Below are 23,081 nucleotides of genomic sequence, written 5' to 3' on the forward strand. Positions count from 1 at the left end.
AGTAGAAAAGACATTTTTTTGTTTAAAATAAATTAATAAATTTAAACGTTTTAGATTTGTAGCTGAAATACTGTTTTAATCCATTTATAATTGTATTGTATGTATTACAAGATTATAATTCTGGTATTTGAATATTAATATTAAAAAAACAAAAGAAAAATTAGCCATGGAAAAATCAAGGAATTTTGAAAATTAAGTTTTCGAATACCCTAGTTAGAAATATTTCGTTAAGGTTTATTAAAGAGGGCATATAATTCGTGATTCAAGTACGGCCCCCGAATATATATGTATAATATAATATAATATATAAATATATTTATTTAATTTAAATAGAAAATTAAACTTTACTCACTCTCCCATGGCATTACCCCGATTATCAAGACCACTTCCAGATTCACTATCGTCCTCGTCATCATGATTGTCTTCGTCTTCCTCCCTTTCAGCTCGTTCCCGATTTTCTTGTTCAGCTCGCGCACAATCATGCAAACCGAGCAGTAAAGAGTAATCCATTAAGTGTAATCGCGTTAAGAACTGTAATGAACAACAAAACATTTTTTTTTTAAGACAAATAAAACTTAAAGTGCAGGCTAAAAAAAATTATTTAGATAAATTCAGGAAATATCGAAATTATATTCACGATAGAACCAGGCCGCGAACTCATTTGAAAAATTCAAAATTTGTAGCAAAAACTTTGAAAAATAGCAGACCTCGGATTCACTGCAGAGATAAAAAAATAGTGTAAATATAGGGTGGCCTCTATCTAAAAAAATGTTTGTCTCTGGGCTTTCTCCCGGTAAATAATCGTGGTATCTCCGGGTTTAAAGCAAACAAAATATACTCTTTGCCAAACCCACAGTTTTTTTTCACATTTATGATCAATTGCGGAAATCTATAAGCATCAGCACACCTTTTTGCAAGAAATCTATTGACTTTGACTCATATGAACAATTTAAAAATCCATGATCAAACAAATTTTTAAGTTATATGTTTTAAATGTTTTTGCAATAATAATTAATAATTTTGAATTGAAAGCGTCTGAAATTAAAAAATATATGTATGCATAGAATGATTTTAGACATTTTAGAACACGGAGTTTAATTGCATAATTTCCAAGTCATTTTATTTCAAATCAAAGAATCACGAAATTAAACAGGGTGGCGATTCAGCGGACGATTTGAAATTTCCGGTTTTCCCCGGTCAAGTTTTTCCATTTTTACGGTCAACTAAAAGTAACATATTTATATTTGTTTCAAAACGCAAACATTTATTTTAAACCATGACGTAGATTCTAAACGTCCCTTAATACAACAAGGCAAAGAAATGCAAAATAAATTAACTGGAATAGTGAAATTTAAAAAAAAAAAACATATGAATTTCCAATAAAAACGATAAATATTTAACTAAAATACTTGAATTTTCAGCCGAAAAGATGAATTTCTAAACAATAAGATTAATTTTCAAATAAAAAAAAATTTCTACCAAAAAATACAATTTTTCAACAAAATACAAAAATTTCAACGAAACAGTTGAATTTTCAATCCAAGGAGACAAATTTTCAACCACATAGTTGAATTTAGAACTAAAAAAAAATGAAAGCGTGAATAAAATCAAGGAGCAGTTCCGTGAATCAATGTCTTGAAATTTCTTTTCGTGTAGAATATGGAAGTTTATTTTTTGTAAAAAAAAAATTTCATCTTAACTAATGAATTTTCAACAAAAATGATGAATCCTTAACTGCAATAGTTGAATTTTAAACAAAAAATTAGATTTAAAAAAAAATGAAAACAACGAATCTTCAACTGAAACAGTGTAACTTTCAACAAAGAATTATTAATTTTTATTAAACAAGATAAATTGACAAACCAAAACTTAAATAATTAAGTTTTAAGTTAATAAAATCAATGCGGAATCAAAAAAGACGAATTTTCAACTAAAAAGATCATTTTTCAAACCAAAAATTGAATAATTAAATTTTCATTCGAAAAATTAATGTTTAACCAAAAAAATGAATTTTAAACTAAAATTATGGAATATTTAACTAAAATCTCGTAGTAAGTTCATTTTCACTTTAAGAAAAAATATTATTTTTAACCAAAAGAGGAACCAATTTTCAATAAAATATTAAGGTACCTAAAAGAAGAATTTTCTACTAAAATGATGAATATTTAAAATTGCATACTTGAATTTTCAACTAAAAAGATGAATGTTTAAAACAAAGAGATTAACTTTCAAAGAAAAAAAACTAATTTTCTACCAAAAAGTCAATTTTTTTCAACAAAATACGTGAATTCTTAACAAAATAAATAAATTTTCAATTTTAAGACAAATTTATATCCAAATTGTTTAATTTTGGCCTAGAAAGGGTCAATTTTCCACCCGAAATAGTTGAATTATCGACTGGAATAGTTAAATTTTTAGATAAAAAATTGATTTTTAACAAACTAGTTATATTTTTAAAAAGCGCTGAATTTTAAATTAAAAATAGGAATCTTCCAACAGCAAAATTAATTTTTAACAAAAGAGTTTAGCTTTTGACCACAAACACATGAATTTTCAAGAAAAAAAAGGTAAATTCTTAACGAAAAATGTTAAAAAAATTATATTATAATTCAGAACTACATCCTCTTGGAACAGGGGGTTTTCAAACTCTTTTCTTCTGAATCCCAGTTTTAATTCTTTCAAAAAATTTTCGTTCCATGCAAAAAATTCCCTGTCCCAAAGGAAATTATATTTCTTTACCGAAACGCCCTGCCCTAAAATAAAAACGATAATTATGTCCACTCATATACCCTATCACCGTAGATAAAGTAAAAATAATTTTTCTAAGTTGACAAAAATTACTAAAATAATCAAAATTAAAAGTAAATTTTCGGTTTTTTAATTAAATTCCTGGTCATTTCCGAGTCTATAAAATCCCTGGTCATTCCCGATTTCCCGATCAAGTTGCCACCCTAATTGAATGATTTAATATAAAACTTTCGAAAATAGCACAATATCGAAATTTTACAAATTTAATATATTACGATACGAATTTTGGAAATTGGATCATTTAAAATTCAGAGAAATTGAAATTGTATTATTTATTATTAAAAGTGTTCAAAATTAAATAATCAAAAATGAAAAACTTTTTAATTCGAATAATTTTAAATTCAAAAAGACTAAAATTTGACAATTTGAAATTGAAAACTAGATTGAATCGTTCAAAGTCAACTCTTCTGAAATTCGAGAATTTTAAATTATTATTACATAACAAAATTATGATTTAAGATTAAATCTGTTTCGACAATTTTTTCTTTCAATTCAAAATAAAAAAATCTCTACTCCGGAACGTTGAAACTTACAAATTTAAAAATTAATCATTTTTAATTGATGTATCAATTTCAAATAGTGAAATTTTTTACTTTAAACTCAATTTTTTATTTTCAAATATTACTTTAGAATTATTATTTACTCTTGAAGTTTTCCTATCAAATATTTTTCTATTTGAAATTATTTTTTTAATCTTTAACTAAAAAACGGACAATTCTAAGGCACTACAGTAAAATTAAAAATTAAAAAAAAAAAAATACAAAACCAGATTGATGTAATATGATACAAAATTTTTTAAATTGTACAATTTTAAGCTTTCAAATTAGAAATTACTTTATACTCACATCTGCATTGATTAAATTTGAAACTGATTGTCAAGGCTTTTAATATGAAATTTAAAAATATTGGGTTGAAAACTAATGTTTCAAATTTATATTCACGTGTTGATAATTCAACGGTTTTGTAGAATTCGTTTTTTTGGCTTGAAAATTCAAAAATATGTTAAACTTGTAACTTATCTATTTTTGTTAAAAATGGATCTTTCATAGTTTAAAAATTCAACTAAAAAGTTAAAAAATTTAGAAACAGGAAAAATATAAACTAAAAGATAATAAACTAAAATTGATTCATTATATTAAATTCTCTGAGAAACTCTCCGTGTTTTTTTAATTCCTTGATATCTATAGAAATTCCGTATAATCTTATGAAAACTTTAATTTATTCTACAATCCTATGAAATAAATTTTCAACCAAAAGAGTAGAATTTAATAATAAATTATTAATCTTCAAAAAAAAATAAAGAAAAAATAAAAAAAAAACTTTCATGAAAATAATTGAATTTTCAATCAGAGATTAACCCTTAGAGAAAAAAATAATTTTTAATAAAGTAGTTCAACTTAAAAAAAAATTGATTAAAAATTTTAAACAGTTGAATTCAACAAGAAAGGATCAATTTTTAACAAAATAATAGTTGAATCCCTCACTAAAACAGATTTATTTTCTATCAAGAAAGACAAAATTAATTTTATATCAAAAACCGGTGAATTCAACAAAAAATGAAGAATATTCAACAAATTAGTTGAATTTTTTAACAAAAAAAGATTATATACCTAAAGAGTTGATTTATCATAACAACAAAATTAATTTTCAACCAAAAATAGTTTTTGTTTGAAGGGCGTGACAAATTTGGAACAAAATAGTTCAATTTTTAACCAAATAGTTAATGTTATTTTAAAAAAGAAAGAATTTCTCAGAAAACAGTTGATTTTTTAACTGAAAAGTTAATATTCAATCAAGAAAGATGAATTTCCAATCAAAAAATACGATTTTTCAACAAAAAAGTTAAATTTTTGACCAACAACTATGATTTTTTAATAAACTAGTTGAATTTTCAAACAAAAAGAATGAACCTTCAAACAAAAAAGATGAATTTCCAACCAAAATAGATAGCTTTCTAATAAAATTGTGAAAATTTCAAAAAAATAAATATATTTGCAACGTAACAGTAGAATTCTTACCAAAAATAGATTAATTCTGAATCAAAAATATAATAGTAGACTTTTCAATGAAAAAGAATTCAATTTTAACCCAAAAAAAATAATTTTCTACCAAAAAAGAAGACTAAAAAGATGAATTTTCAACCAAGAAAGATAGCTTTCCTAGCGAAAAAGAAACATTTTCAGCGAATTTTTGATAAAAAGGATGAATTTTAAACAAAATAGTTGAATTTTCAATAAAATATTTAAATTTTCAAAGACATATTAGAATTTTCAACCGACAAAGATAAATTATAAACAAAAATATAATAGTAGACTATGCAAGAGGGTGTTCAGCGATTCTTAGGAACGAAATTCAAGGTCTTTTCCAGGCTCTCCAGGTCAAGAGTTATTTAATTTTTTATTGGCCAACAATTTTTTAAGAAAGCAGAACCATAAATTAACAAATTATTAATTTCTTGCAAATTGCTTGTTGAAACCTTTTGAAATAGTTTAATATCTTTGAAATATTTGTGAAATCTTTCGTATTCGTTTGAAATAACTGAAATATGTGAAATCATTTAAAAATTTTTAAATCTTTCGAAAGAATACAAGAAGTATTCTTTTGAAATCTTTCTGAAATTTTTATGAAATCTTTTAAATCTTTCTGAAATCTTTTGTATTCATTTGAAATCAAAAAAATATTTTTAATGCGTGTAAAATCTTTTAAAATCTTTAAAATCTTTGGGAATGTTCGAAATCATTGTGAAATGTTTGTAAAATCTTTTTCAAATCTGTTGAAATATTTGCGTATTTTTTCTTAAATGTTTGTTTGAGAAATCTCTTTCTATCCGTGGAAATCATTGAACTAACTGAAATCTTAGCGAAATGTTTTCAAATGTTTTTAAAACCTTTTGAAATCGTTTCAAATCTTCGAAATGTTTTAAAATATTAAAAATGTCGTGCAAAAGCCTTTTTTTTTTTTTAATTTTTCAAATATTTTGAAACCTTTTGAAATCCATACCATCGCAATTTTCAACAAATAATTTTTATAATTTTTAACTTGAATATCACAAGTAAACTTTATTATTCTTTATTATTATCAACTTTAATATTCTATATTAGCGGAGACGAAATTAAAAACTTATATAATTATTCACAATATTAAAGTCTGTTCATTGCAATCTATAAAATAATTGGCAAAGTCTACAAAAATGCCTAGAAATCTCTTTATTTTGTAATATGTAAAAGAAAAATTATATCTTGATAAATAACAAACTTTTCAGTAGCAAGATTTCTTCGGAACGAGATGTTTTATTCATAATAGACTAAAAGATTTAAATTACTTTTCGCATTTCAATAGAATAACTGTTTTAAAAGAAAAGAAATTTAATTCAAGGTTCTCGTGAAAAATTCAAGGAGGTTTCCAGGTGTACGACATTTTCAAGATGACTGGACACCATGTTAAATTAAAAAAAAAAAATGCAACCAAAAATAATTTAATTTTCTTATTGAGTTGTATTATTTCAGTTTGCATTTAATCGAGAAAACAACGAAAAAAGAGGGAATTAGTTTTAAGTTTCTTGAAAACAAGGGAAAAAATTACAAAAAAAAAAGAAATAAATAAATTTGGAATCAACTTACATCAACATCGGCGGTTAAAGTTTCTATAAGTTTCTCCTTAGCTTCCTCCCCGATGTAGATCTTGCATCCATCTTTGACAAAATCATTGTCCTTGTAAGTGGGGAGGTCCTTTTCCTTTTCTTTGTCGGATGCTTCCCTATCGACAGTCGATCCTTTCAAATCAAACTTCTTGTGTGTAGTTAGGTGATTCGAGAAAACGTTCCTGATCGCAACAACGTAATGCTCAACTCCATCGACCGTAAGTCGATACATACCGAGATACTGCGGTAAAAGAGTTTTTCCATGTCGCTCCACTATGTACTGAAATCCAAATTCAAATTAAATTATAACTATTACACGATTTTTCTTAATTTTCAATTTTTTTGTCGATGGAATGACGATTTTTGCTCTACTAGTCTAAACCGAAATGGCTAAAGTCCTTAATTGTGAAAAAAAATCCTCTCTAGCTCCGCTAGGATTCGAACCCAGGTCCACAGATAGCCTGTCTGGTGCTCCCAGAAAAGTAAGATAGGCATTTCTTTCAGACTTAAATATGAAACACTTTAAATTACTAAGATTTCGAGTCGAAAATATGCCATTCTCACAAAAAAATGGTTGAATTTTCAACCAAAAAAGATTAATTTTCAACATAGAGATCATTTAACTAGAACAGATTTTGATTTTATTTAAAAAAAGAATTTAATTCATTTAAAAAGTTGAATTTTCAACAAAAGGGTTTAACTATAAACAAAAAAAAAAGATTTTTCAGGCAAGCGAGAATAAAATAATAGAATTTTAAACAAACTTTGAACCAAAAATGGAATAAGTAAAATTTTCAGTTAAAAAATAATGTTCAGTCAAGAAAAAAAAACAATTTCAACAAAATATTTAAGTTTTTAACCAGAGATAAATTTTCAACCAATTATTGGAATTTACAAACAAAAAAGATTAAATTTTCACATAAAAAGATGAGTTTTCAACAAAACAATTTATTTTTTATCTAAAAATTCAAATCTATTAGACAACATTGATTTTGAAACCAAAAATATGAATTTTCAAATAAAAAAGATTGATTTTTATTGAAAAAGAGTGATTTTGAACAAAGTCATTAAATTTTCAGCCAAAGACATGAATTTTTAACTAAAACAATAAATCTACAAACAAAAAAATAATTAATTTAAAGAAAAGGAGTTCTTCTTTTCAACCAAGCAGTTGAATAAACGAAAACAATATTCGCAACCAAAAATATAACAGTTGATAATTCAGCTATGAAATATTTTTATTTTAAATAAAAAATAATTGAATTCATAAAAAAGACGAATTTTCATCAAAAAAAGCTAAATTTTCAACAACAAATATTTTCTTCAACAAAAATTGAACAAAGAAGTTTAAATTTCAACCAATTATTAAAATTTTAAATAAAAAAATATTAATTTTCCACATAAAGAGATGAATTTTCAACAAAACATTTTGGTTTTTAACTGAAAAGTTGAATGTTTTAGAAAAAACTGATTTTGAACCTAAAAATATAAATTTTTAAATAAAAAAGAGAAATTTTTATCTAAAGAGTGATTTTCACAAAGTCATTAAATTTTTAACTAAAAAAATAAATATCCAACCAAAAAATAATCAATTTAAAGAAAAGGAGTTCTTCTTTTCAACCAAAGCAGTTGAATAAACGACAAAAAATCGCAACGAAAAAAAAATCGTAACCAAAAATGTAATAGTTGACAATTCAGCTATGAAAGATTTTAATTTTAAATAAAAAATAATTGAATTCATATAAAAAGACGAATTTTCAAAAAAACATTTTAGTTTTTAACTGAAAAGTTGAATGTTAAAAAAAAATGTATTTTGAACACAAAAATATAAATTTTAAAATAAAAATGATAAATTTATAGTTAAATAAAGTAATTTTCAACGCAAAATACTTATTTTCAAGAAAATAATTAAAATAGTTAAATTTTCAACCTGAAAAGATAAAATTTCAACCAAGCAGTTGAATTGACAACAAAAATAATAATTCGCATCCAAAAATGTAATTAGTTGATAATTTAACTAAAAAATATTTCGATTTTTATTAAAAAAGAATTTAATTCATCCAAAACGTTGAATTTTTAACAAAAGAGTTTAATTTTTAGCCAAAAAAACTTTCCACACCAAAATTGGAATGAGTTAAATTTTCAACTAAAATGAAGAATCTCAAAAAAATAATCAAGGATTTCAAATTTCAACCAAGTAATGGAATTTTCAACCAAAATAATTACATTTTCAACAAAACAGTTGAATTTTCCATTAAAAGAGACCAATTTTCAACTAAGAAAGATAACTTTTCTTCCAAACGAGATTAATTTTCAATCCAAAAGGACAAATTTCCTTTCTAAACAGACGAACATTTGAATTTTTACCCAAATAGTTGAATTTTCGATCTTCAAAAAACCATTTTCAATGAAATGGCCAAATTTTCAAACAAAAAGATTAAACATAAACCAAAAATAATTGCATTTTTGAATAAAAATGTTATTTTTGAACCGAGAACGATTACCTATTTGCCATGAAATATGAATTTACATTCAATAGTAGAATTTTTAACCAAAAGAGATGAATTCTAAATAAAAAATATAATAGTAGATTTTTCAATTAAGAAGAATTTACCTCGAATAAAAAAAATGTTTTTTCTACCATAGGAATCTAAAAAGACGAATGTTTATCAAAACAGTTTAATTTTCTACCAAAATAGGTGATTTTTTAAGAAGAGAGTTGAATAATTAAACAAGAAAAATTATTTTTCTACCAAAAAATATGACTTTGAAAAAAATAGCTGTATTTTCAACAAAAGAATTACATTTTCAACTAAATAGTAGAATTTTTATCTGATAGGTGAATTCTGACTCAAAAATTTAACGGGAGGAATTACAATAAAAAAAGAGTTTTCTTTAAATAAAAAAATAGTTCCGATTTTCTTATTAGGATCTATTATTTCAGTTTGCTTTTAAACGTCTCAAAACGTTGACGTAAAAATTAAATACAATTGCAGATCTTAAATTCTCAATCATGAATCTTACCGGATGATAGTGTTTCAAAAAGGAATGCATCCTTTCAACTTCCTCGCTCGTGAGGGTTTTGATAATGAAGAGCTTGTCGTAGGATTGATAGAATTTAGCACCACTTTTTCCTGAAGAATCATCAAGAGTCGGTTGCGATCTGTAAACGAAAGACGAATATTTTAATGAGTAAATATCTCTCCACAAACAAACAAAAAAATGATTAAAGTGAAATACAAGATTAGAATTGAACTATGATTTCCTACAACACTTTATATTAGCGAAATCACAGGATGAAAAAAATTTACAAACAACAGTGTACAACATAAAGATGAAAAACAAAACAAAAATTGATCCGAGAATATTCTAAGGAAAATTGACAATTAATTTGCATTTCAGGCACAAAAATCAATAAGTATTTTAACCTGAATCAAATAATTTAGGTTTAACTAAAATTTTCGGATAAATGAACTCCTTAGAATAAGCCTAAAATCGTACCAAAAAAATAAAATAAACCACACAACACTAAAGCAACTTGAACTAAAACATATTTACAAACAATGTATCAAGCAGATTAAAAACACGGCTTCAAATTCTGAAGAAAAAAAATTAATACTTTCTTTTTTCTTCTAGAATCCGAAAAAAAGCGAAATTTCACACCCTCCCACATTTCGTCCTTTCGAATTTTTCAAACCATTAGTAGAATTACAAGGAGGAAAAAACAGTAATAAAACTGAATTGACCAAAGTTGTCGATAAACTGGTTCTCATTAAATTTGAAAATGAAACTCATGTTAGCCACAAACGACACTCACAGACTTGAAAATCAAATCTATCTAACCTCAGTCGTTTTGGCTTAAAACTGTAGGCTCTCTGCGGCTTATTTGAAACTGGAATTTGAGAAATAGGAGGGGATATTGTTATCGAAGGAACTGTGGCAGAGCGCTGTACCAAATGATGATTCCTTCCAGCAGCAGTCGCCAAACCTGAATGCCGTTTTGCTCGTGAAGGATTAAATGCTCGACATCTATTGGCAAAATTCTCGTATTACGGCTACCCATCCCGACTACCCTTTTTTTCTCTAATTAATTCGGTGCGAGCTAAGATTTTAATTCCATTTTGCGTTTTCTTCTACCTTCCAATCCTACGAATAAGCATTCATTTACACTAGCACAACAAAAAAAAAGTAACAAGCAAAGCACCAGCAACATTTTTTTTCTTTCTGTTTAGTATCCAGAGTGTCTACCCAATAGCATGATTTTAAATTCCCGGTGTCTTCTCCTGGTCATTTGCTAAGGAGCCATTAAAATATTTCGCATTTTTTTAAATAATCAACTGTATGTTAACAGTTTCTCAAATTCATTATAAATAATGTTGTTTTCTTCACTTTCTGGAAATTTAATCAGTATTTTTTATTTAAAAATTATATTACAAGATATTATTAAATATGTCATAGTTTATATTTTAATAAAAAAAGATGACATTTTTTTTTAATTTAAACCAAAGACGAATTTTCAACAAATGAAGATTTTTCACTCAAGAAATAAATAAAATTTGATTAATTAAATAATACTAAAACATTAATATTTTTTTAATTTGTCTCTAATGTCCATAAATCGGAATAATAATTCAAGACCATTTTTATTTTATCACCTTACACTTAAAATTCCGTTCATATTTAGCTAAAATTAATGTGGGTATAATATTATACTCAATTTTTAACCAAATAGTTGAATTTTCAAACAAAAATCTTAATTTTCTATAAAAAAGATGATTTTTCCACTAAAACGATGAATATTTAACTGTAAAACTTAAATTTTCATCCAAACATTTGGATTTTCTGCAAAGAATGATTTTTCAAAAATATGCACAAATTAACTAAAAATGATCAATTCTCAACCAAAAATCAGATCATTACATTTTCAGGAAAGAATTAATTAATCTTCAATCAAACTCCTGAATTTTCAATTAAAATGATGAATCTTCAACTGGAATAGTTAAATATTTAACCAGAAAGATGAATTTTTAACTAAAATGATGAATCTTTAACTGGAATAGTTGAATTTTTAACCAAAAATATTGATTTCTACTAACAAAAAAAAACTAATTTTTTACTACAGAATATGATTCTTTAACCAAGTATTAAATGTTTAAGCTTTGACTAAAAGAAAATTAATTTTTAGCCAAAGGAAAAAAGAATTTTCAACAAAATAGCTCATTTTTCAATCAAAAAGGTTGTTTAGTGGAAGGAGAAAAAATTGCAAAAGCAACTGTTGAATTTTCAAGCAAAAAGATCAATTTTTAACCAAGAAGAACGAATTTTCAACAAAATACATTAATTTTAATCCAGATACATGAATTTTGAACTAAAAATGATCAATTTTCAACCAAGAAGAATGAATTTTCAACAAAATACATTAATTTTAATTCAGATACTTGAATTTTCAACTAACATGATGAACATTTAAATAGAATTTTCAAACAAAAATTGATTAGTTAAATTTTCAGAATTTTTAACACTATACATGAACTTAAAACTAAAAAAGATAAATTTTTAAACAAAAATTGAATGAACAAATTTTCAGTTAAAAAAAAATAAATTTTCAAATAAAAATAATAAATCTTTGACTGGAATATTTGAATCTTTAAACAAAAATATAAATATTCAAACAAGAGTAATTTTGAAACAAAAGATTAATTTTCTACCAAAACAGACGTTTAAAACAAATGAACTTTCCACCAAATAGATGAATCTTCAACAGGAATATATGAATTATTAATAAAAAATTAATTTTTTCATTAAAATGATGAATATTTAAGTAGAGTATTTCAATTTCCACTAAAAAACGCATTTTTTAAACAATTTTGGTTGAAAATTGATTTTAATAAAATTTTTGGTTGAAAATTGATATTTTTTGTTGAAAATTCAACTATATTGTTAAGAATTCACGTATTATATTGAAAAATCCACTTTTTAGAAATAAAATTAACATTTTAGTTGAAAATCCAACTATTTTGCTAAAAAAAGCATTCCATCTTTTTGGAAATTAAATATTTTCACTTCAAAAGTTAGGAAATTGAAGAGGTCTAACTTGAATTTAATTAATTCGTCTATAAAAAAAACGATTTTTCAATAAAATACATAAATTTTCAACAAAATAGTTCAAGTTTCAACTAAAAAATAATTCATTTCTACCAAAAAAGACAAATTTTCAAAAATAAAAAAAATCATGAATTTTCAACTTAAGAGCTTTTTGCAACTACAAAGTTAAATTTGTAACTAAAATCGATACATTTGTATCAAAAAATCAAATAGTTTAATTTTTTAGTTTAAAAAATCAATTTTCAATCAAACAGATGAATTTTCTACTAAAATGATGCATCTTCAACTGGAATATTTAAATTTTGAACCAGAAAGATGAATTTTTAACTAAAATGATTAATATTTAACTGCAATAGTTGAATTTTTAAACAAACAAATTAATTTCTACAAACAAAAAACTAATTTTTTACTAAAAAAATATGATTCTTACCCAAGTATTAAATAGTAAAGTTTTGAGTAAAGGAAAATTAATTTTTAGCCAAAGGAAAAAAGAATTCTCATGACCTCAAAAATATTTTAACCCGCATAAAGCTGATAGGATGCTTTTCTTCTACTAGCAGAAACTTTTCAAAAACATTTGGAAGAATAAACAAAGCGTAGTTTTCCAGAAAATATCCTTTTTGACCTTTGAAAATTTGAAAAATAAAAAATATTTGCTAGAAAACCCCACATTTTCCCCAGTTTTTTAAACCATTTATGCTTATATAAAAAAGATACCATATAAGCTTTATGCAGACTAAACGATTTTTGAGACGGGGAGAATTTTGTTTCCTAAGAACATAATTATTTAATTTTTCTCGTAAATGACTTCGATTTAAAAAAAGGTGTTTTTTTATGTCGAGAAAACCAACTTTTAACTTTTTTGTAAAAGAATTATTCTGAATTTGAAGAGGGATTTATTTTTTATTCCCTTGTTGTAAATGAGAATTAAAATAACTTCTCAAAATTCACGTTCCATGTCAAAAATTCTCTGTTCCAAGTCAAATAATAATTCGTTATTAAAATTCCCTGTTCTAAGTAACAAGTAAATTTATTTCAAAAAATTCCCTGCTCGAAGTCCGAATTTTATTTATGCACAATATTTTCTATCAGAATTCAAAAAACTACCTTTTTCTAAAATTTTGACGAGGGCAGTTTCAAATTGTGGCAGATTTCCAAGTGCAAATGAAAGAATTTTTAACTTAAAAAATTCTAATTTGGAACAAGGAAAATATTATGAATTCTGACTTGGAATAGGGATTTCTTTTAATTCCCTCAGCTTAAAGTTGTAATTCAGAATCTGGTTAAACCTCCAACAAAAAAGTTAATTTTTTAACCAAGAAAGATGAATTTTCAATCCCAAAGGAGGATATAATTTTCAAAAAAATAATTCAATTTTCAATCAAATATGCGAATTTTTTACCAAAAGTAGTTGGATTTTCCTATTGGGTTCTATTAATTTAGTTTGAATTTAAGCGAGAAAAACGAGAAAAAGAGGAAGTTTCTTGAAAACAGGAAAAAGAGGAATTTGAAAAAAGGAGAATAAGGGACATAGTTTAAAGACTGAAATTGAATTTGAAATGAATCAATTTTAAACATTTTTAACTGAAAAAAGACCAATTATCAAGGCTTTCAATTTAACAAAAATTAAAACTTTGAATATGGATTCCCAAGACTTTCATTGAGATTAAAATTAAAACAAAATATAGCAAACTTCTAAGAAAAAACGGAAAAAAGTTTTTCCAAAAAACCCTTTACGTGACTTTTTTTACAATTCTTTCTTTTATTCCCTGTTCCAACTCAAAAATTATAAATATTTGAGAAAATTCCTAGTCTTAAAGTCTAAATTATAATTTCTTATTAAAATCCGCGGTCCCAACTCAGAAATCAAAATTATCATTCTTTTATCAAATTCACCATTCCAAATCAGAGTTGTAATTCTTTTAGAAAATGTCTTATGCTAAGTAAAAATGAGGATTTTTTCACAAATCCCTGTCCTTTGTACTAATATAATATCAAATAAGAAACATAAACAAGTGTAATTTTTCAATTAGTAATTTAGAAATATAAACTTGATTTACGTAACGGATTATAGGCCCTCTCTAAGACTAGTAGGGTGTTTAAAATTAGTAAGGTGTCCAAATATTTCATGGTTTTTCCTAGACTAATTTTTTATTTTCCTTAATCATTAATATTCAAACACAAGCATTTGAACCTTGTAATAATTTTAACATAGAAACTTTTACAAGCGGGATAAAATAGAATTTCAAACACAAATTTAAAATGTTCAAATTAATTAATTTATTTTAAATGCAGAAATGTTTTTTCTATTATAAAAGATGACTTTTCAATAAAATACTTAAATTTTCAACAAAATGGTTAAATTTATGACATAATACTTAAATTTTCAACATAAAAAGATAAATTGTTAACAAAAAAGTGTCATAGTTAATATTTTAATAAAAAAAATGAAATTTTTTAAAATTTAAACCAAAGACGAATTTTCAACAAATGAAGATTTTTCACTCAAGAAATAAATAAAATTTGTCTAAATTGTTGAACCTTCAAGCGAAAAAATGAATTTTCTCTACAAAAATTGAACTTTTAAACAAAAAATATGGCTTCTAAGCAAAAAAATTAATTATCCACGAAACTAACGCATTTTTAATAATAGATTTAATGCAATTTTATAAATGCTTCTATAAATGCCTTTTAATGCATTTTCATACAACAAAAGTGAAATTTCAAACCAAGAAAACGATTTTTTTTATCAAAACAGAATTATTTTCAACTAAAAAAGATCAATCTTTAAAAAAATGGAAGAGTTACATTTTCAGTTATTAAATGAATTTTAAGCAAAGGAAAAGGCTTTTCCATTGTACAGTTGAATTTTAAAATAAAGACATAAGCTTTCAATCAAAAAATAAATTTTTAACAATGCAATTTAACTGTTACCCGAATACTTGAATTTCCGGATGAAATTCTTCTAACACAGATGAATTAAAAAATTTTAAACCAAAAATAGTTAAATTTGCATACAAAGAAGTTAATTTTCTGTTCATTAGTCAAATTTTTATCCAAAGTACGACTTTTTAATAAGATTTTTAAGTTTTCAAAATGCGAATTCCACTGAAACAGGTGAGCTCTTGAATCAAAAAGATACAATTTCAACAAAAAAAAAAAGATTTAAAAAAAAGAAGATTTCAATTGACTTTTTAACACAAAAATACAAATTTTAAATAAAAAGTACATTTTCTAGGAAATAGTTGAATTTTGAACAAAACAGTTGCATTTTTATTCAAGAAGATGTAATATTTCTAGTAAAAAAGATTTCAGTTAATTTATCAACAAAATATCAATTTTTAACAAAAAGGTTATTCTACGAAAAGAGTTTAATCTCTAACCAAAAAAGCGATTTTTTAACAAATATTTGAATTTGCAACCAAAAAACGATGTCTTTTTAAGAAAAGTGTTAAATTTGCAACCAATTAATAAAATTTATAACTAAAAAGATGTTACGTAATTAAAGTATGGTCCCTTACTTTCCTTAACAAGTTGAAAATTAGAGTAAGTGCGATACGTCATGTTTCGTCAAAAGTTGAAAGTTAGACATTTTTTATTTGTAAATGCCCCTATTATCAGAAGTGTTAAACTGACACAGAGCAATAAATCAGCTTCTACTTAGATAGAGATTATTGCTAGGTGATGCGGATTTTAGTTTATGTTAATACACTGTATCTGAAAATTCCATAACTTAAAACAATCAGGGCTCGGGCTTTAATGACAACAAAACATCAAAATATCAATTCTATAAATTAATCTTTGAAATAACAAAATAAAACCTTTTAGAAATTCCAACCACCATTTAAAACTAAAAAAAGGTAAGTCACCGAGATTTGGTTTTTTAAATTCAATAATATATCATTTAAATATTCTAAATTGTTTGGTTTCTATTTTAAATGTACAAAATTGTCTGGTTTTTTAATTATTTGAAATTGTAGAATACCAAATTGAAAGACTTGATAGTTCAGGGTGGCCGTTTTAATCGACGAAATAAATTCCTGGTCATTTCCCGGTTTTTCCCGGTTCGCAAACATTTTTCACGGTCAATGAAATTTAAAAAACTGGAACTATAAGGCTTAAAAATTCTCCACTTGAGGTAATAAAAACTCAGCTGCAAATTAAAGAACTAAAGGTGAAACTGTTAAATTTTGAACTTTTAAAATTGAAATTTAAGTTTTGAATTAAAAAATGTTGTATTCAAATTATCAAATTTTTTACGCGTATAAAATTAAAGGTGCTAACATTTTTTAATATGAAAAAATATAAATTCACGTCATCATTTTCAATGCTCTAAATAAAAAAATTAATCCATGAACTTTAAAATGTCGAACATTATATAATTTTAAGGAATTTTAAGCTATAAATATTAAATATTGAACAATTGAAACATTTTTAACTGAACACTTCTTAAATTAGAAATTCAATTATTTTCTTTTTAAACAGTTTAAACATCCTTGAAAAACTTTAAAATTTTATTTGAAAATCCTGAGAAATGTAGAAGTTGTTTTAAATTTGTTTTAAATTTAAAATTATTTTTGAAACTTTTTCAGAACTTCTAAATATCTGTCAAAATTAATTGAATTTTTTCTACATATTTCAGAAAATCCTGCAAATTTTAGAAAATTTCTTTACAATTTAATTGTATAAATAACAATTGAACATGTATTATTTGTAGGCGAAATTTGAGTAATTTTAATAGTAATGTAGAAGTTTTGAAAAGATTCAAACTTAATGTAAAGAAATGATAGACTAATATAAAACAAAATGTATATTTTCGCAGATTTTAAACAAAAAATTATATTCTTTTCAAGAATTGTGAAAGGCTTCAAAAGAATAAAAACGCTTCCTTAAGACTCGTAGGAAAATTAAAAATAATTTTTGATTTTGAAAAATTATTTTGAGAGAATATTTAAAAAGTTTTTCAAACATTTAAAAAAATTTTTCAAAAAAGATTCTAGAAGATTTTAAGACAACTTTCTAAAATTTGCATGACAATTTTTAAAATTCTTAAATATCTCTTAAAATAACTCAAATTTTGTATAAAAATGTTCATTTGTAAACTATACATCAAAATTGAAAAATTTCACTCACAAATTAAGCATTTTTCAAATACAACAATTAAAATTGTAACGTTCAAAGTTTAAAGGCTCTTCGAAATTTTAACGATTCCACGCTTTCTATGTCAAACAATTCAGTTAAAGATTCTTTACTTTTAAATATTTAATTTCAATTTACTTGTCTTAAATAAACATTCCAATATTGCCAAATATTCAATAATTAATCTTTTTTTAAATTAAAAATTTAAAATTGAATGGGTTAAAAATGGAATATTTTAGACAGAAACAATTTTTTTTAATTAAAAAAAATCATTTAATTAAGAATATATTATTATGAAGTTTTTTTAAAGTTGAAAATAGTTTATAAACTTTCAGTCACACGTTCACATTTGTTTACTGACTAAGACTTTCAAATTGAAACCGTTTAAGTTTTAAGTTAAAATTTGAAAATTCTTAAATTTTGAACTGATTTAAAATCGTTTTATCAAATCGTGTTTGCTCACTTTTTATTACTTGAAGTACAGATAAATTAGAAAAATTGATTTATTTATTAAATAAAAATGTTTTTATCCAAAACTTTCAACATCAAACGTTTTTATTTTTTATTTGTTCGAATCTTTAAGAAAGCATCTAAAAATTCTTTAAATTATAAATATAAGCTTAAAAATAAAATTTTTTAATGGAAAATTTTTTATGTAAAAAAATTTTGAATTGCTCATTGTAAGCTAAATAATAGCATACTTGAAAAACATAACAATTCAACTAATTATTTAAAAACTGTTGAAATCGAAGGTGGACAGATTTTTCTTCTACAATTTTGTAAAATTCCCGGTAAAAAAAATTCACTGTCATTTCCCAGTCCAGCGGTCAACCTGTGGTTGTAAAACTTTGAATTTTAAGGATTTACAAATTAAACAACTTTGAATTAAATGCATTTAGAAGGGATTAAGAATTATGCCAAATAAAGAAAACCATCTAAAATTATAAAGAAAATAATTTCGCAAATTCAAGCCCTAAAACGGGAAGATTTTAGAACTAGACAATTAAAATTTGAATTATTGTTTATTAAAAAATGTTCCAGAATATTTAATATTTCAAATAAGGCAAGTAACATCAGTTGCAATGCCAAAAAAACGTAAACTTTGAAGATAATATTTCTAAATTACTAATTGTAAAATTAAGGAAAAAAATATCGTTTTTATACTATTATTTTTATATTAGAGTGATAAAATATATTGAACCACTTTTAATTTGCATATTAGTACATTCGAGAGCAAAATCCAGGTCACTAAATCGCATTTCCGGTCATTCTCCAGGTTTTCCGGTCAGGTAGACACCCTGGTATCGTTTGTACTAGCATAAATAAACACTGGAAAACTACATTTAATCTACTTTGAATTATCAGAAATCCAGTGTTCGGAAATCACGTGTTACATGAAAGGTTTCATATCAGTCTAATATATTTTCATTTATTTGATTTTCCTGGGAAATCGATATATAAATTAAAAAATTACGCAATCCTCTGCTTAAGTTCTTAAATTTAAAGCGTTACTTTCGAGTGCGAACGTGCCGAACACTGGAAAAATCATGCAGCAGAGTTTGTACAGATTTGAGATGAAGAGATAGAAAATAATTTCACATCAATAATGCATTTTCATTTTTAAAATATATACAATTAGAGAATAAACTAAATTAAACTGTTTATTGACCACAGGTTAGGAAAAATATTCTTTGATCAAATTGAAATCATTAGAGAAAAAGATTTTAAATATCAATTTTACCTTGTCATTGATTCTTTGTAATCCAAATCATCGATGCCGAACCTCTCACGCAAATTTCGAAATACCAGTGGACAGTATTCCTTTATTTTAAAATGTGAGGGCATATTTTCTCTGTAAAAAAGATCATTGAAATATTTTAATAATTGTTTTAATTGCAGGAAGTAATTTTAGATAATAGTTAAAACGTTTGTCGAATTACGTAAGACGTTTTCAAATGAATCATGAAAAAACTTTTAAACAAATTTCAGGGATCAGAGCGCAAAGGAGATAAGAAATGGGAAATCGGGTAATTTTTTCACGAAAAATGAAAAAAATATTGGAAAGATTTAACATTTATTTCTACATTTAGAAAAGAAGAAACAATAATATTTTCCCAGTCCTTGTAAATATATAAATATGTGAAAGTAAAACCATTCATGTGTAATGTAATATGTATACAATATGTAACTAAATCATTCTTTTTTTTTTTCATTTGTGAAAGTAACTTTATCAAACAATTTTCTATCAGAAAAGACGAATAGTTGAATTTTCAACTTAAAACCAATACATTTTAAGTAAACTAGTTGAATTAAAACAAAAATGGAATAGTCACATTTACAATTATAAGAAAATTAATTTTAAACAAAAATAAAAAACGAATTTTTAACAAAATAATTAAATTTTCCATTAAAGGGTATAATGAATAGTTCATTTTAAACTAAAAAGATTAATTTACAACAAAAAAGATTATATTTGGCCAAAAAGACGAATTTTTACAAAAATTCAAGAATTTTCAAGTAAAAAATATCAATTTTCAAACAAACATTAAATAGTTCAATTTTCAGTTGGAAAAAAAAGAATTTTTGACGAAATAGTTAAATTCTCCAACACAGTGTTAAATTTTCAATTTAATATTATGAATATTCTACTAGAATGGTTCGATTTTAAACCACAAAGATGAATTTTCAATAAAGAAGATTAATTTTCAAACAAAACTGAATAGTTTAATTTTTAGTTAATAAAAATATATTTTGTAACAAGAGAAACGAACTTTCAACTAAAATTATGGAATATTCAACTGAATTATGTAATTTTTCAGTTAAAAATATTAATTGGCAGCCAAGAAGATTAATTCTCTACCAAAAATTACGAATTTAATTTTTGTTTAATCTTTCAAACCAATAGTAGAATAGTTAAATTTTTAGTTAAAAAAATTTATTTTCAACAACAAAAAAACAATTAAAAACGAATTTTCAACCTTCAAAAAATAGTTCAATTTTTATTTATAATAAAATTACTTTCTAACCAAAATCAAAAAAATTAACAAAATAGTTCAATTTTCCAACAAAGTGTTGAATTGTCAAAGAAAATTATGGATCTTCTACTAAAATATTTAAATTTTAAAATTAAAACATTAATTTTCAATACAGAAGATTAATTTTCTAAAAAGCTGACGAATTTTCAACAAATCACATGAATTTTCATGTAAAAAAAACTCGACTAAGTAAATTTTTAATAACAAAAATTGATTTTCAACACAATACATAAATTTTGAACAAAAATTTGACTAGGTAAATTTGTAGTAAAAAAAGTAATGTTCAACCAAAGATGAATTTGCAACTAAAATTATAGAATATTCATCTGGAATAGATGAATTTTCAGTTAAAAAAATTAATTTCCAACCAAAGCTTTGAACAAAGTAGTTGCATTTTTAACCAAAGAGTTCAATCCTTAAATAAAATAATTACTATTTAACAAACGAGGAAAACTTTCCACCCAGTAGTTAAATTTTCATTTAAAAAAAACGAATTGTCAACAAGAGTGCAATTTTCAGTCAAGAGAAAAAAAAATTTCAACCAAACCCCGTTGAATTTTCAGTTAAAAAATTAATTCCCAACAAAAAAAACAACCTTGTCAACAAAATAGTTAAATCCAGCACTATAAAGTTACTTTTACAAATTTAATAATAATGTTATTGAATTGTATATTAAAATTGAAACAAAACTTAAGCACGCTCTCGAAAAAATCGCCTGATTGTAAAAAAAAGTTAGTTCTCATATTCAAGAATATTTTCTTTTTTTCAAATTCCATAATCAATAATGAAATCGTGAATTAATATTTTGAATGTAAATTTAAAACTATACACTTCAATGCTCTTAAACTCAAATTAAAAATAGTTTGATTGATGAAATATTTGATATGTCAAACAAATTTTAATTGTAGAGGATACGCGAAAAAATATTTTAGATTAAATTTTTATTGAAATTTTAAACAGTTAAGTATAAAATCGGCCAAATAAACATTGTAAATTTGTCATGGTAAAATTAAAAAATTTGATTTGAGGTTTAGAATTTAATTAGATCAAGTTTGAACATTCCAGTTTGCAGTTAATCAATTTGAAATATTCAATTTTTTAATTATTTAACTTCATACACTTCGATTAGAAAGATTTCACCTTTTAATACTTCTTATTCAAATTAATATTCGATAACTGCTCTAATTTTATATTCGATAACAACACCTGTGTCCGGTTTTCAAGTTTTGCACATGTTTTAAATTGTGTCAGCTTCGAATTTTTTTAAAGAACGTTCATGCATATTCTATAAGTTTTGAAAAGAATAATTTTGTAGAGGTAATAGGAACAATTTACTAATTTTGAAGAATTTCCTACATAATTCAAATATTGTATTTTAAAATATCATATGTATTTAAAGAAAAAATGAGAAAAGAGGACGTTTTTGAGAATAGGAAACACAGACAAGAAAAACCATGGAAAAAAATTCCCTAAAAATTCCAGATTTTTTCCAGGTGTCATTTTCTCTAGAAAATTCGTATTTTTGGCTTGAAATTTAAACAGTTTGGTAAATAATTGAACAATCTAGTTGCAAATGAACTTTTTTATTCAAAATTAATTTTTTCAGCTTGAGAATTCAACTATTTGGTTACAAATGAAGTTTTTTTTTGTTGAAAATCCGTTCTTTTCTGACAAAATTACAAAATTAACCTGTTATGGTTGTGGATTGAATTATTTAAAAATTTTTTGTTGAAAATTAACTTTTTATTGAAAATTCATATTTTTGGGTTGAAAATTCACCTTTTTCGCTTAATATTTTAACAGTTTTGTATAAAATTCAACTGCTTGGTTGAACATAAATCTGTTTTGGTTAATAGTTCTACTATTTTATTGCAAATTAATTTTCTCGGTTAAAAATTCATTTTTTTGTTCCAATTTCAACTATTTTGTCGAAAATTATTCTTTTTTTTTATCAGGAAAATCGAATTATCTAGTAGAAAATTAACTTTTTGTTAAAAAATCATATTTTCGTCTGAAAGATTCATCACCTTTGTAAAAAAGTCGTTTTTTTGGCTTGAAATTTTTACAGTTTAGTAGAAAATTCAACTATTTTGTTACAAATTCAACTGTTTGGTTGAAAATTAATCCGTTCTAGTTGAGGATTAAACTATTTTTTAATAAACTAATCTTCTTGGTTGAAAACCCATCTTTCTGTATTAAAAATTAAACTTTTTAGTAAAAAAAAATTCTACTATTTTGATGAAAATGAACTATTTCTTTGAAAATTCATATTTCCAAGTTAAAAATTCAACTGTTTTAAAGAAAATTCGTCTACTTTGGTTAAAAACTCATCTCGCTTGATAGAAAATAAAAAG

General features: G+C 24.1%; 1 protein-coding gene across 2 annotated transcripts in view; it reads right to left on the reverse strand.

Annotated features, from left to right (window-relative positions):
* Positions 1–23,081, reverse strand: part of LOC117177691 (phosphatidylinositol 5-phosphate 4-kinase type-2 alpha) — a 44,804-nt gene that overhangs the window by 12,430 nt on the left and 9,293 nt on the right. Inside the window, exons 3-7 of one of the 2 annotated variants that reach the window (XM_033368547.1) lie at positions 19,434–19,544; positions 10,292–10,477; positions 9,473–9,611; positions 6,429–6,728; positions 353–531 (exon numbers count right to left, since the gene is read on the reverse strand). In XM_033368547.1, coding sequence (XP_033224438.1) covers positions 353–531; positions 6,429–6,728; positions 9,473–9,611; positions 10,292–10,477; positions 19,434–19,544 — 915 coding nt within the window. The remainder of the gene's footprint in view (positions 1–352; positions 532–6,428; positions 6,729–9,472; positions 9,612–10,291; positions 10,478–19,433; positions 19,545–23,081) is intronic. The other variant, XM_033368548.1, reaches the window with a different exon arrangement.

This window comes from Belonocnema kinseyi, chromosome 8 (genome assembly GCF_010883055.1).
Source record: "Belonocnema kinseyi isolate 2016_QV_RU_SX_M_011 chromosome 8, B_treatae_v1, whole genome shotgun sequence".
NCBI classification, from domain to species: Eukaryota; Metazoa; Arthropoda; class Insecta; order Hymenoptera; family Cynipidae; genus Belonocnema; species Belonocnema kinseyi.